Source organism: Antechinus flavipes, chromosome X (assembly GCF_016432865.1).
Source record: "Antechinus flavipes isolate AdamAnt ecotype Samford, QLD, Australia chromosome X, AdamAnt_v2, whole genome shotgun sequence".
Taxonomy (NCBI): Eukaryota; Metazoa; Chordata; class Mammalia; order Dasyuromorphia; family Dasyuridae; genus Antechinus; species Antechinus flavipes.
The window spans coordinates 72,265,200-72,280,221 of NC_067404.1; the positions used below are offsets into that span (position 1 = coordinate 72,265,200).

At 33.5% G+C, this 15,022-nt stretch overlaps 1 protein-coding gene across 4 annotated transcripts in view; it reads left to right on the plus strand.

Annotated features, from left to right (window-relative positions):
- Nucleotides 1-15,022, plus strand: part of DIAPH2 (diaphanous related formin 2) — a 737,850-nt gene that overhangs the window by 228,873 nt on the left and 493,955 nt on the right. For all 4 annotated transcript variants that reach the window (XM_051967764.1, XM_051967765.1, XM_051967766.1 and 1 more), the window contains 5 exons: nucleotides 3,714-3,824; nucleotides 8,208-8,326; nucleotides 10,496-10,612; nucleotides 12,250-12,368; nucleotides 14,904-14,968. In XM_051967764.1, the coding sequence (XP_051823724.1) occupies nucleotides 3,714-3,824; nucleotides 8,208-8,326; nucleotides 10,496-10,612; nucleotides 12,250-12,368; nucleotides 14,904-14,968 (531 nt within the window). The remainder of the gene's footprint in view (nucleotides 1-3,713; nucleotides 3,825-8,207; nucleotides 8,327-10,495; nucleotides 10,613-12,249; nucleotides 12,369-14,903; nucleotides 14,969-15,022) is intronic.

Consider the following 15,022-nt stretch of genomic DNA (forward strand, 5'->3'; position numbering starts at 1 on the left):
ACAAATTGCTCAATTATCTCTTGTGAGTAATTTTACCCTTGAAAAGCTAAAGAGATTTGAAAGAGAATATTTTGGTAATCTAAAAAACCTGTGTAAAGGGACTTCTGTGTCTGAAAGCAGGCGTTTTAATGGTCAAAATTATACTTCAAAAGCATTTCCTTTTCTCTTTTGAAAGTGGGAAATGTTATTGAATGATGCTACTTTTGTGTGTTATAGAAAGAACACTGAATTAGCAGTCAGGAGATATGCAATTGGAAGCTTGACTTGGCTTTTCATTCATTGTGAAACCTTGTGGGCAAGTGAGTGCCTTAACTCCTCCTCCTCCTCAGTTGTTCCCTCCATATATACACAGATGATGAGACTCGTGTGCTACCTGATTGCTGGCTACCTCCTGCACAGCTGAAACCTCCTACTAGACTGTGCTCTGTGGCAAGACGTGGTGTGATGGTCAGTCAATTCCGATGACATTTTACAAGAAGATTGTGTTTAACTGTTCGGAGAAAATGCAAAATGTCAAATGCATGCATTCGTGTGGAATTTCAACTAGAAATTTTGGCTGAGTGGATCCTGGACTCATTTCTGAGGGTTCCTTTCAGACTAATACACGTTTTTCCTTTAAGATAGGTCAGCTTTGTCTGGATGTTGTTCTGCTGAATTTTATTATTGTTCTTTTTACTCTGAAAAGTTGTGGAATATTCGTGGAAGTAGATGGCAGGTACAAAATCACCCTTCATCTTCCGTTTCCCCTAACATTTATAAAAATTATATTGAAACATCATTTAGATGCTGCTGTCATTCAGTATTCATTTGTATTTGAACCTCTAGGTAATAAATTAATATATCACAATCTTCTTCCTTTTTGATAGTTGTCTTAAAAAAAACACCTTCCGAGTTTCTTTACAAGGCAACGTTTATGAAGACCCTGCTATGTTGCAGGCCTTGCATTAGTTTTTGTGAATGAACAGGCACTGCTTGCAAGGAGCTTCCATTCTGGTGGGAAAGACAATAGAAACCTATAGAACTAAAATACTTTTGCTGTGTTGTCGTAATAGTCTGTCCATCCCCTGGAAATAAATAAGAACATTACTCTATATCATACTGTCGGTACAGGATAAGTACAATTTAAAGTAAGTTCCTCTTTGATCCACAGACCTCCATTTGTATAGAGGTAGAAAGGTGGAGAACTGCAAGACTCATTAACTTGTTTCTGGTGCAAATGTTCTCTTTACTTGTAATGTATTAATACAAGCCATTAAGCTAGAATTTCTTCTGGCAAAAACAATCCCAGCAGATGGTAACTTTTCTCTCTATTAATTTTGGATTGGACATGTACTTTGGCTTGTTCGGTCATATCATAGTTATAACATAATAAGGCTCATTCAGGCAGATATGATGATAATATAGTTATGGATATGTGCAATATCCAAAGCTACTTCCCAGCTGATTTCAAGTATGTGAATAACTGGGGTTTGCTATCATAAATATCAAGGTTAACTTGCCCCTTAATTAAGGCAGTCTCTAATAGGTGCCTCCCGTGTAGTAGGAGACTTTGCTGGGTCATCCTCAAGTTGGCAAGTTCCTGTTGTGTCTGATAGTATACGCTTGCTTCATTATCTCAGGGATCTCTGCTTTCCTTGTTGTGGGTGCTTCCTCCACTGACCCTCATTACATCTTTACTCCATGGTTTCAAAAATCAGTTATAGTTTCAAAAATGGACTTGCCCTTAGTAACGAGCCTTTGTGACCTTGACATTTATTTGACAGATTTGGTCATCCAGTGCGATGGGGCATGTCCCCTCCAACAATGGGTTTTGAAAACCCAGGGTCATGGGCATGGTATGATAAGACATATACCAAGTTGATCTAGACATAAACTAAAAAGCTCTGCCTTCCCTATCTGTTTTGATCTATATGCACAGAGCTATTCATTTTAGGATTTTGACGCATTTGATGGTTTGATGAACTTTGTCATTTTTTTATCCCCGAATTTTGTTTGTGGGATTCCTTTATTGAACCCATATGTCAGCTATATTGGCAAAATCTTGGAAACTTTTGCTGCTTACATTTTTAGGATCTGATTACAATCGTGCTTTTTTAGATACCTATGTTACCTTAGTTGATTTATTAATTTTGTGAGGTCAGGTAGTGAGGCCCGAGTATACTTCAGCCTAGTAATTGCCATGTGTGCTTTGGGTTTGGGCTTATAGCCTCATGTGGTGATTTGGTCCAAAGGGAGAACTGCTACTGTGGACAGTTCTGCCACCCATGCGATGGCCCTCTACTCTGGAACTTGGAGTTTTAAGGTGTTGCAAAGGGAGATGAGAGGTTACAGGACTTACTTAGAATCACACCATTGATATATATGTATCAGCAGCAGGATTTGAATCTAGTTCTTCCCAATACCAAGACCGACCCTCTAAGGTAATAGGTTGCAACTCTGATAGGGGCATCTTCATTCAAAATCTGTTCTCCTTAGATTTCAGTCCACAGTGATGGGGAATGTAATTCAAGTTGTGGGGTGGGGGGGATTTTTCATTTGGTACTGATTTTTTTTCTGTAGAAATTATTGATTTGTTTGTTTCCTTTCCTATTTGAAGTTAACATCTATCAAACCTGCTATTTCCCAGGAGTCTCCTAGCAGATTTTGTGTGTGTGTTAGCCCTTTTAGCATTATATTACTGGTAGCCTGTTTTTAAAATAAATCAATTAAAATGTGCAGCTGTTCGGTTAAACTATTAGTCAGTAGCCTGAGACTTCAGTAGGCATTTTCCAGAAATTCTATTTGGGAATAATATATGGAACACCTGGCAATTAGCATTTTGTTGCTTCCATTCTGTCCTGCAATTTCCTGGGCCTGGAGGTGATAGGATAGGGGATTAGAGGGGATGAAGCTTTTTAGAATAGGTATCTTTAGGGAAAGAAGGATAGGTATGGCTAGTGAGGGAGCAAAACTCATTTTAACTGGTGTAGTTAATAAGAAATATTGAAAATAGTTTGAAACAGACATTAATACTGGTATCATAATGCACCAATTATTTTATTTTATTTGCATACATTTATTAAGCCATAATAACTTAATTCATCTTATATATCTATATAAGCTACTTTCGACAATATGCCATAATCAAAAACCAGAATGTCGTGCAATTTGGTTATGGCAGGCTCTCATTGTTCCATATGCCATCTTGAAAATATTCATAATCTTATTTGATAAATTTAAGAAAATTTTTTTTTGTAATGTAGGATTGAAACCTTGTAATTAAGTGGACTGGAAGAAAGGAACTCAAAAGGGAAGGAAGAACCCTTGTGGTTTTTTTTTTAAACATACTGTAGCTGAGAAACATAAATGTTATGTTTATGTGTGTTTCACAAAGGGAGTTTAATTTTCTGAGATCGAATTGTAGTCCTCAGCTTAAACATTTGACTGTCGTTGATTATTCATTACATGTGATATTATCTAGTGATCTATATTTGATAATGAAATCAAAATTATTCTGGCTATTAGACTTTAAAACAATTGATACCATTTTAAAATACTCCAGATTTCCAGAGCTTTGAAATGGTAGACATTTTCAATTTCTTTGTGTATTTCTTATGGCATTTTATGTTATACAAATATTTAGTTGATGTAGAGATGAATTTTCTTGTGCACTAAGTGTATAGTTTCTTAATATTTAGCTTTGCTCTTTAATTAAATTTGATTTCTTCTTGTAGGTCGCCTGCATGCAATTTATAAATGCCCTTGTTACCTCTCCTTATGAACTTGATTTTCGGATACATTTAAGAAATGAGTTTCTCCGTTCTGGACTTAAGAAAATGTTACCGGTAAGTGATGTGTTTGGATTTATTTTCCAGCCGAAGTTTAGTATCTTTCCATGGTATTATACAAATCTAGGTAAATCTCATTTATCAAGTGTAACTTCTTCAATTTGTTCAGATCTAAGATTTTATATGTGTTAACCTTGGCCTCCAAAACTCTAGATAATACTTGTAATAGCTACTGTATACATATAAGTATGTATGTATAAGTACATATGCATATAAATATATACACACATATACATAAGTACATTTACATATCAAATAATTCAAACCTGTTAATAATGGGTCTAGCAGGAAACTCCCTTTTCTATTCCAGGAGTTGGGATGCTATTTATTTGTTGAGATTTGACTACTGAGGAGATAAAAGACCTTTATTTTAATTCTCTTATGTGGGTTAAATTTAGTTTCATTCTGAAGATGGACAGAAGTGTATGGATAGTCCATCCTCGTCAGGTTGCTAGAAAACTACATTCTGGCTTTTAATTGATATAACACTTTTTATCATTTGATAATCTTTTTATAGGATTGCACTGAATAAATGAGCACATTTATTCTTTAGGTCCTTCTGGAGTGCCTATGGTCTCTCCTTGTTAAGTCTGTGCTGTGAGACCTTGAGTGGACCCTGACCTTGGCCTTGTTAGAGGCCTCTAGGAATACTGGTTACCCAGAGCAGCTAGAACTAAGCTGAAATTAGGAAGTAAGGGGAAAAGCTAGATTATTTGTGAAGTCCACATAAACAAAACCTGTGTTACATATTCATAAAGGACCTTGGAATCTGTTTTCAGTTTATGTCCTCTTATTGTAAATAGAATTTTGGAAGCAGTAAGTTTGAAGTGACAGGATATGTATGTGTGTGTATTTGGTGTGATGGTGGTATTTGGGGTGCTGGTGCTATGGGACCTCTATCAGTGAAGTGACAGCTGACAGCCACCAGCAAAGGAAGAGACAGGAAAGTGATGAGCAACTGACAAGAAAGCTCAAAATTCTAACAGTTGTGAGCCATTTAATACGTGAAACTCAGGGCGTCACTTCATAGGACAACTAAAGATGCTTACGATAGTGACTTTAAGTCATTTAGACAAGGTTCAAATGTGGTCATTGTATGCCATGTAGGGTGGCAGGAAAATGTTTAATACATGAAAAAACATATTTGTCCATCCAAAATGGATAAAAGAAGATTTTTTTTTGATGTTTGAAAGGGTTGATAGTTTTCCTTTGTCTAGAAAATTCTTTTCTAGAGTATACCTTATTCTTGTTCCTACTGGATAATGAGGTATGACATACAGTGCCATGATATGATATGTTTGAATGTCAGCAAGTGACTTCAATTACTTCCCTGTACATTTTGATGTCTCAGTCTTAGAAATAATTCACTCATATCCTTTGGTAGTTTGGGCATGGCTGATAAGATATATGAGGAATGGTGAAGAGGGTATGTTAGGGGCAAGGGAGATTTATGTTTATGTGAAGTAGGTTTTCTTTGCTTTTAAGACTAGGTGAGACTTTTTCAGGCTTGTCATAAAATGTTTGGTTCTTTGATGGGTATTGGATACTTTGGGCTTCTTTAAAGTCACAATGATTTTGAGACAGACTTTTTAACTGGAGTTATTAAAGTATGTGTGTGCATTGGGTTTCTTTTTCCTTCCTTGATGAGTGATTTTAAAGACATTTTGAATGTAGAACTTTTCACTAATTTAGTTAGCAATCAAGAAGAATCCCATCTCTCAGCCAACATTCCAGCATCTTTATTCTTTTTTAATGTGTCATTGAAATACTCAAGAGAAATTGAACTCTAGAATTTTTTTCTTAATAAAATCTTTTTCCAATTCCTGTTAATATCTTCAGTTAATTTCTTAAGGAGGAGGAGAAGCAGGCTGACATGAGTGTTGTTTTGTATTTTTTATATTTTTACTTTAGTGTCTTAGTGTTTGAGAGACAAATGAAAATTAATTCGACCGTGATTGGAAGAGAAGGCAGCTAGGTGGGTGGCATAGTGGATAGAGTGCAAGGCCTGGGGTCAGGAAGACTCATCTCGGATCTGGCCTCAGACGCTACCAACTGTGTGACCCTGGGCAACTCATTTCACCTTGTTTGCCTCAGTTTCTTCATCTACAAAATGATCTGGAGAAAGAAATAGCAAACTGCTCCAGTATCTCTGCCAAGAAAACCCCAGATGGGGTCATGGAGAGGCAGACATGATTCAACAGAAACAGTTGGAAGAAAATTTTTAACTACCATCAAGTGAAAGTCTGGGCCTGAGACACTGCCAGTATTTACCAAAAGGCTCTTGTTTTTCTAAGATGTGTCAAGGAAGCAGATAGTGTAGGAAAGAGGAAGAAAGTTGTTTTTTTTTTTTTAATTAATTGAACATTTAGTAGGATCATGAAAAATTATACACACAATGTATATATAAAAGGTACTTGATTAAGACTGAACTAATGTATTCAGAGTATGTGCAGATTTTAAAACTGATTAAAGATGAATATTTTTGAAAAGTATTTTAAAAAACACATTTTAGATAATACAATCTAAATGTTCTGCCAAGAGGTTTTGGTATGTCACTGAAGAGATCTCAATTATTAAGTTCAGATTTTTGTTATCTTGATTATCTCAAGAACTTATTACCATATCTTAAAAGACTTGTCATAAGATTTAAGTACAGCTGCTATGTGAGTAATGCCTTGACCCTATTTAAATTTAATTTGAGATTCAAGTAATATTTTAGTTAATTAATACTTAAATTTAATATTATATTTAAGATTTTTGCTCATCATTTTAGCCATGGAGCGTATTATAATCCTCAGCTTTGTTTCTTTGTGGAGGAAATCTAATTCCAATGCAATAACTCCATGTTGATTCTAAGTTTTATTTTTTTTTTAAACTCTGTATTCAATATAGCATTGATTTTTGGTCACATGTTATTTGGCACCATAAGATAACAATGAGAAATATCCCATAGTTTAGAGAAAACCCAAGTAGATTATTTTCAGAAATAGAAAACGTTATTACATATCACTGCCCAACAAATTTAGATTGTTCGGCTTTGCAAATTATCAGTGTTATGACAATGTAAGTTCTGTTAAAATCAGGATAGATAATTAGTTTTGAGTTAATGCCAATTAAAAAATAAAATTTAGATTAGGCTCTTTTATGTGGAATACATACACATATAAAAGCAGTGCTAAATATTTATTGAATGTTTAATTGTTCAATTAATTAGTTCAATTAATTAAGTTTACTTTAATTACTTTAATGATTGATAGTATGGCTTAATTATAATCGCACAATATATTAATTAATAAATTTAGCCTAATTATAATTATATAATATATAAATTAGCGATAGTTTAATTAGCTTAATAAACCAATAGTTTAATTAGTTGCAGTTTTTTTGAAAATTGTTAAAATGGCATGAAAATTTGACCTTTGTATTTAATTTTAGCGACAGAAATAACCTTAACTCTATTTATATTTATTCCATTGAATAACCATATAATTTCCCCTCTAAAATATATTTGACTCATTAAACTGCAGAATCCTTACATCTTCCTTTTAGACTTCAAGCTTAAACCAGAACACCTTAGTCCCACAGGCTCTACCAACTTTGATCATCTTCAGTTGGGATAAATTGATTCAAGTCTTGAAAACTGCAACTTAAAGGAGAGACTTATTTAAAGATATTGCGGTTGATATATGTTGAACCCAACAATCTCTAATGTGGCACACTCAAATGCTTTTTTATGTTTATTTTGATTATCATTAAAAGATTGTAATATATGTGTATATAATGTATTACAAGAAACAGTATTAATTTCCAAATGACTGTTTTGGGTTTACTTGAAAGATGGAATGGGAGTAAAGGGAGAATATGTTTTAGGTCAATTTAAGAAAAAAAATTTAATAATTTTATTGCTTTGTAATCACAAAATGTCATTTTGAAAGGGGGGGCCTTTCTGCAACTTTCCATGTCATACTTGGGACTGTTGTGCTTGAATATATATCCTTTTGTTTGTTTGTCCTTAATGCAGTTGGTTTCTATTTACATGTGTAATTGTTGTAACAGAGTGAGTTTAGTTTTTAACTCTTTAATAGTGTACCCAGGTAATAGGAATCCATTAAATATAGGTTTGTAGAGAGTACATTAGCAGAACAGGACTTTCATTTGTAAAACTGAAAGATAGATATTTGAGGAGTCCTTTTATTTTAATACCTGGAAATTAGCCACAGTGGCATTTCCTCAGGAAATGCTGTGTCTGAATCAAGGTTTGATACTATTGACACGTGTACATATAGGAAATGAGGTTGTTCTATATATGGTATAAGTGAAATAGCTAATGTTATTTGGAAGTACATTTATTTACCTTTGAAGTTCTATTTTTTATACTAGGGGCTGAAAGAAAAAGACAATGATGAACTTGATATCCAGTTGAGAGTATTTGATGAGAACAAAGATGATGACTTAAATGAATTATCCCATCGTCTCAATGACATTCGAGCAGAAATGGAATATCCTTCTGATAAACCGCAGAAATTGTTTTTGATATATTTCTGAAGAAGGTTTGGTTGAGTAATTTTATAGTTCATTACATGATGTTCTTGTCTGCCAACCCAATTTACATCCATTAAGTACAGTGGAGATTCACTGGATTCCTGTATTTGGACTTCATGCTGTGGGAGTGTTAGATTGCTTTTAATGAGCTTTTGGTACTACTGATAAGTCAGCCTTTCAGTGGACCCAGAGTATATGAAAATCTGCCCCATTATGGGCCATGTCATAGGAAGGTTCTCGTTTGTATAAGGTATGTTCATTGAAACAAATTGGAACTTCTGGGTAAAAATTCGGTGGGCATATATATCTTCATGTAAGGTACTGTTCTATTTAACACGCCATTGGTTTTTCAAATGTAACTTACTTATAACATATGAATAACTTATTTGCTAATTAAAAATAAGATACATTTGAAAAATAGATAGGTTCTATATAATAGTGATTTGGGTTAGCTTGAGTTTAGTATAGCTGGTATATAGCTAGTATAGCTGGTAAATGTAATTGTCATTCAACGATCATTTCTTTTGAAATTACTGAAGGTCTAAGGGGTAATATGATATCCACTAGGTGTTAGTCTCATACCGTGATGAGTTTATAGGATATACTTAAGAAGCAATGTCTTTCCCTACTCTTAATACACAACACACAAGGAATCATGATAAGCAAATTAAATGGGGAAGTACTAATGTTTCCTTATTAACCTCTTCTGAGTTTGTAATCATACTGACCCCCAGTTGAAATGATGTTTCTGGTACTAATATTCCTTTCTTAAGTGAAGCCAAAAAAGATTCTAAATAATATGATGTTATTTTCTTTTCCGTATAGGAGATATTAGCTATAAATTAGCACATTTTAATACTTTTGTCACTACCCATCTTTAGATAAGGTTTCTTGAAAGAGCCATCTTGTTTACTAAATGCTACTCTCTCACATATAATACTGTAAAAAAGTTGTTGAAGATGTTTTCATTTTTTATATTTTTACTAGAAATGAAAATTTAAATGCATCTGTTAGCTATCTTTTTTAAGTAAATGAAAGTATTGTGATTGCTAGCAATGTGTCTAGTAATTAAATATATTTTATCTTTTACATCGAATAAAATATTGAAATCATAAAAAGATATTAATTTTATCTTGATCTATTAAGCATGTCATTAGATAAAATAAGGCTACTTCTGTTATTTTATGTTAAATGTCTTTAGCATGAAATATGGCAGTGGAAACTGAGACCTCAAGAAAATACAATTCCAGCAACTTTCAGACTTGAGGATAGAAACCAATAAACACTAATGCCATGCATATTGTCAGAATAAATCATTTGAATTTATACTGCTGCTGATGATATAGCATGCCCCTAATAGCAGCAATAGATAGAAAGAGAAATTCCATTTAAAATAACTGTATACAAAATAAAATATTTGAATATCTATCTGCCAAGACAAACCTAGGAACTATATGAACACAATTACAAAAGACTTTTTACACAGAGTCAGATGTAAACAATTGGAAAAATATCAATTGCTCATGGGCAGACCAAACTAATAAAAATGACAATAGACTTTGGGCAGAAAATGCCATCTGCAATCAGAAGAACTGTGGAGCTTGAATATAAATCAACACATGCTATGTTCACTTTTTTTTTCTTTTTTTTTTTCTTCTGTCATAATTTTTCCCTTTTATTCTGATTTTTCTCTCCCAACAAGATTAATTAAAAATGTATATGTAAAAAATTAATATATGTGTAAAAATGAATAAAATACATATGTAGGAAAAATAAACTGTTTTAATAAGATCCCACTGTTTAAAAAAAAGATAGAGCAATGGCCACCTTGTACTTTTAGAAAAATAATAGATGATCCAACATATTTTCAAGTACTAATATAAAAAGATCACCTCCTTAAGTCCTTTCTCTTAATTATGCTTTCAGAACGTGTTACTTCAGAAAACATAATCTGTTCATGCAAATGGTACAAAACTCATTCAGTGAAAAAGTTGAAAAATCATTTACCAAAATAAAATTGTAAATTTGGTTTCATTAGTTTTTTTGGAAGGGGGGGGTTAATATGGTAAAAAAGAAGTCTTGCATGACAAATGAAACTGATTTTTTTTTCTTAACTGACTATTTACTGATATGAATGAAGTTTATCATCTTCTGTACAACATGCTAAAGGATACTTCTTCAGAAAATTACTTGCTATCTATTCTACAACATTTCTTGCTCATCAGAAATGATTATTATGTCAGGTAAGGATAAACTTTGGTAATATTTTTTCTTAATTTGCATTCATGTTTAAATATATTAGAAGGGATGAGGTCATATGCTCAATTCAGATATAAACACCAGCCAATAAACAAATAGAGCGTCCTCCCATAGACAGAATGAGATAATAAGATTTTTTTTTTTTGCTTCAGTTCTGCTAATCTATTGATTTTTTTATCTTAGGTGGGAAATAAGAGATTCTGAATAGTGTGTTCAGTCTTTTTTTTTTTTTTTACAAAAGTAATTTTTTGTGGTATTTTTGTTAAAATATTTTATTTTTATTCCTGTTTCACTGTTATCCATATAATGATTACTATTTAAACCTCCAAAAGAATAATAATACAAATAATTTACATAGGTAGGCATTTGGTTCTATCTTCTGTCTCCAGAGGCAGGTGAAATAAGAAACCTAAAATTTAGGTGCTCAGCTAGTGTTCTCTCTTGTCAAGTCTGCACAGCACCGTCACACTTTGAATTAAAAATACAACTTTGATTTTCTGACTCTCAGACTTCAGCAGATTAGAAGAAAATTAGAAGCAAACAGACTCATCACAGAAACTATGCTTAATAGCAAATAAGGAGACAGAGTTACAGTATTAATGGCTAGGATGGTAATGGAAGATGGTAGTGATGATAAATCACTAAGAAACTATGATTAATTTTAGTTTTTTCTTTGTTAGAAGACAAGTGCATATGTTAACAGTTTTTGTAAAGTTTCTTTCTCAGATGGTTGATGTATTTTTAAAAAGAGACCCTGAGAGGCTGTCTTATTTATCTTGAAAATTTAATGATGTTGCCTTTGCACTCCTAAAAATGCCAGATAATTGAGATATTTTTGTCCAGAGTCTATTATTCCCATTTGCAAATGTGGAGAATCAAACTCTGAGCATTTTAGTTTATCACTCACTGATGTAGTGAAAAAAGCATTGTTTTGGGTGTCAGAAAACCTGTCTTGTCCTGAGTCATCTGAAAGGACTTAATCCCTGTCAGCCTCAGTATCCCCATCTGAAAAATTCAGAAATTGAATAGAATGATTGTTGAGGTTCTTTCCTGTTCCCATATTTTATGATTCAATGAATGAAGACAGGTATGCCAGACCATTTATTAAGCACTTGCTTTGCTAAGTGCTGTCAAGGAGGTCTTATTCTGATAAAGGAGGTTTCAACTGCAAGTTAGATCGTAGAGCTTGTGATAGGGTGGAGTGGCAAAGCAGATGCTAACATTTTCTTTAATGTCATTTCCATGAATAAAACGAAATCTCTTTTAGAATTTGGACTATTTGGCAGTATCAAGGACTTTGATTTTGAGGTCTTCCTTTCCTTTACACAGGAATTGGCCAATTTCCATTTTCCCAGATGAAAATCCAAGGTTGAAGCTAAATAGTAAAGAATATTTACCTTTTGAGTATCTTCCTCAGATTCTTTCGTTGTAAATTAGAAAATAAGGTTAATATCTTCAAAAGTAGACATTTCTTCTCTTGATGTCTCTTGAGGAAGTTTCACAATTTGACTGTTAAAGAAAAAAAGTTAATTTTAGTCTTTCTTCTTCCTTCCAACTGACTTCTTGAGGAAACTTTTTCTGAAAGCTGGACAAATACCACTTTGCTTTTCTTTATCACTAGGCCACAATATTATAAGATCATCGAAGAATGTGTTTCACAGATAGTGCTCCATGGTAGTGGCATGGACCCAGACTTCAAATATCGACAGAGATTAGATGTTGACTTCACTCATCTGATAGGTATGTAATTAAAATCTCGATACTCCCCTTGTCATTTTTCCTTTAAAGAAAAGAAATATTTTTCAGATTTTCCATATTCTGTAAAATAGTTCGAGTCCTAAGGTCCTATGTCTCTGGTTATTCTGTGAATATTGCTGTTAACTGTGAGTATTATGAGAAACATACATGTAGATAATTGGAAATGCTTTCCTGTTGGACTCTTTCTAGCCCCCTCAGACATATTTTCAGTCCCAAAGGCTGTCAGGTGTTTCTGTGGATGCCTTATTATCATCAGGACATTCATTTTGATTCTGCTAGTTCCACTGAGGCATAGGCATGCAACTCCATAAGAACTTAACTGTAATTAACATCAAAATTGAGTTCCTAAAGTACTGTTTTGAACTTCTATATCTGTGAAATCAATTAATTTGTCCTGTCACATTCCCCCCCCCCCCCCACCAAGGATCGACTATAATGATATCTTTTAGAAATAGCTCAAAGTGAGATTCTTCAACATCCTATGTCCAGTTAGTTCTCATATCAGCATTCTATTCAAGCAGTTTTAGTTCTACCTTAAATAGATAAAGGATGTTGAATATTCTGTAGTCTTTCATGTCTTATGTTCTCAAAAACTTTGCAGTTGCTTGCAGGAGGACCAGAGGAGTGTTGGTTACAAATCCAGCACTAACACTCCTCCTCCACTACTGTCCCAACAGCTAGCTGTGTGGCATAGGAAAGGCATTGAAACTTTGGCCCTTGCCTGCCCTAAGTATAAGTCAATGGGCTTTGACTCTCTAATGTGAACTCTGGCAGCTCTCAAGTTTTATGATTCCGTGATCACTGATATAAGAGTAAGAATTGCTCGTGGCACGGTTCCTAGTGATGGTGATTCAGTAATCCAATTTTGTGTGCCAAGGGGAAATCATTATTACTCTAAACCTTATAATCTTTATTATGCTTGAGCTAAGTAAACGTAAGGGAGAACATATAGTATAAAAATTGGGCTAGTACTTACCATGTGCTGTAGACATTTGTGTATTTCAAGGGTCAAGCTTATTTTTATGATGATAATATGATTCAGCTGGGTTATCCTTAGCTTCTGTTTTAACAGGAAAATAGATCTTTTTTACTTTCTATTTACAAATCTCTCCTTGAATTTATGGAATGGTCTTCTTTTCTAAGAAGAAATTCCTTGCCATGCTTTAAAAAGTCAAGTAAATTCTCACAAATTGAGCAAAAGTGAGAATATTTCTGTCTGCATTATTGAAAGATATGAATACTAAATATTTTTCAAGAGATGAAATTTGATTATTTAGTGATGGACACAGTATGAATTAGTGGTTAGAAATCTTAAGGAGTTGATTATGTCTTCTATGTAAAGAAATACTTTTAAATAGTTAAAAATATCAAAGAATGATATATTTGGCTTAGCAAAATAGTGAGTTTCACACCACTACGAGTATAAGCAGAGGTTAATGTCCTTCTGGCAGGGATACTGAAGAAGAGATTTCTACATTTGGTGAAAGGTTAGATTGAAGGATCCAAAATGTCCATTCTAGCTCTTAAGATAATATGATTCTGTTGCTTTCTTCTAATGTTCAATAGTGACCAATATAGGTTTGAATACTTGAGGCCCTTAGGTAATGTTTTTAATGAATGAATAAGAATGATCTAGTAATAGCATATTGATTGTATGGAAACTTACTCTTAAAAAAAATGTCATCTATTTTCTTCCTTTTGTTTAAACTTATAACTTAGAGATTCTTTTCTGATTAGATTAATGTACTTTGTTTTACAGAAGATAAACTTCATTTCTACCCTTTGCAGCCTAAATTTATTAAGTTTTATGGTAGATCCATTCGGTTCTTCAGTTTATTAGTACTACTTTAGACTTGATTAGTTTTTTTTCCCCTATGGTACCTAGGTGAGGTATAAATTATGTTTTTATTTTGTCACAGCTCCAATTCTAATGTCAAATCCTGAAAAACAAGTCAGAAGGGTTCTGTAATTTCACAAAGCAAAACTCACTGACATAGATAATTTGTTAATATTGGAGAAAGGCATAGGGACAGAACATATAATTTCCTTTGTATGGGGAAGACTCAGGTCATGAAACGCCCTGTACCAGTGCAGGTGCAGACCTCTGTGCATCTTTTTATCTTAGGGAGTTTCTCTAGTTCCATAGCCCACTTCATATCTTAGAGATAGAACTTAAACTCAGGTCTTTCTGTTTCTCCATAGTAGCAGAGTACCTCTCAATGTTGTAGGAACTGATCCTGTAAGAATTTCCTCTATACCTTTCCATGCCCCAGTGAGTCTGTCATAAATGGTGGTATCTTACAGTAGAAACAATAGTTTATGTTCCATATATGGCATGGAGAAGTTCTCCGCCTCCCACAACTTTTTTATCTGCCATATAAAAATTGAAGTTACATTATTGAGGGACAGACTAGATTCTCCCTCAAATTAGCTGAAGATATTCTGAAAGCACTACAGCTTTTTCCTTGTAAGTATGTGATGTCATCGTTGCTAATTGCTTTTGGTCAATCTTAATAGATGCATGTGTAGACAAAGCTAAAGTAGAAGAAAGTGAACAAAAAGCAGCGGAATTTTCCAAAAAGGTAAGATTATGCAATGCCAGAATGATATTGTTTTATAATTTAGTCAAATTTTTC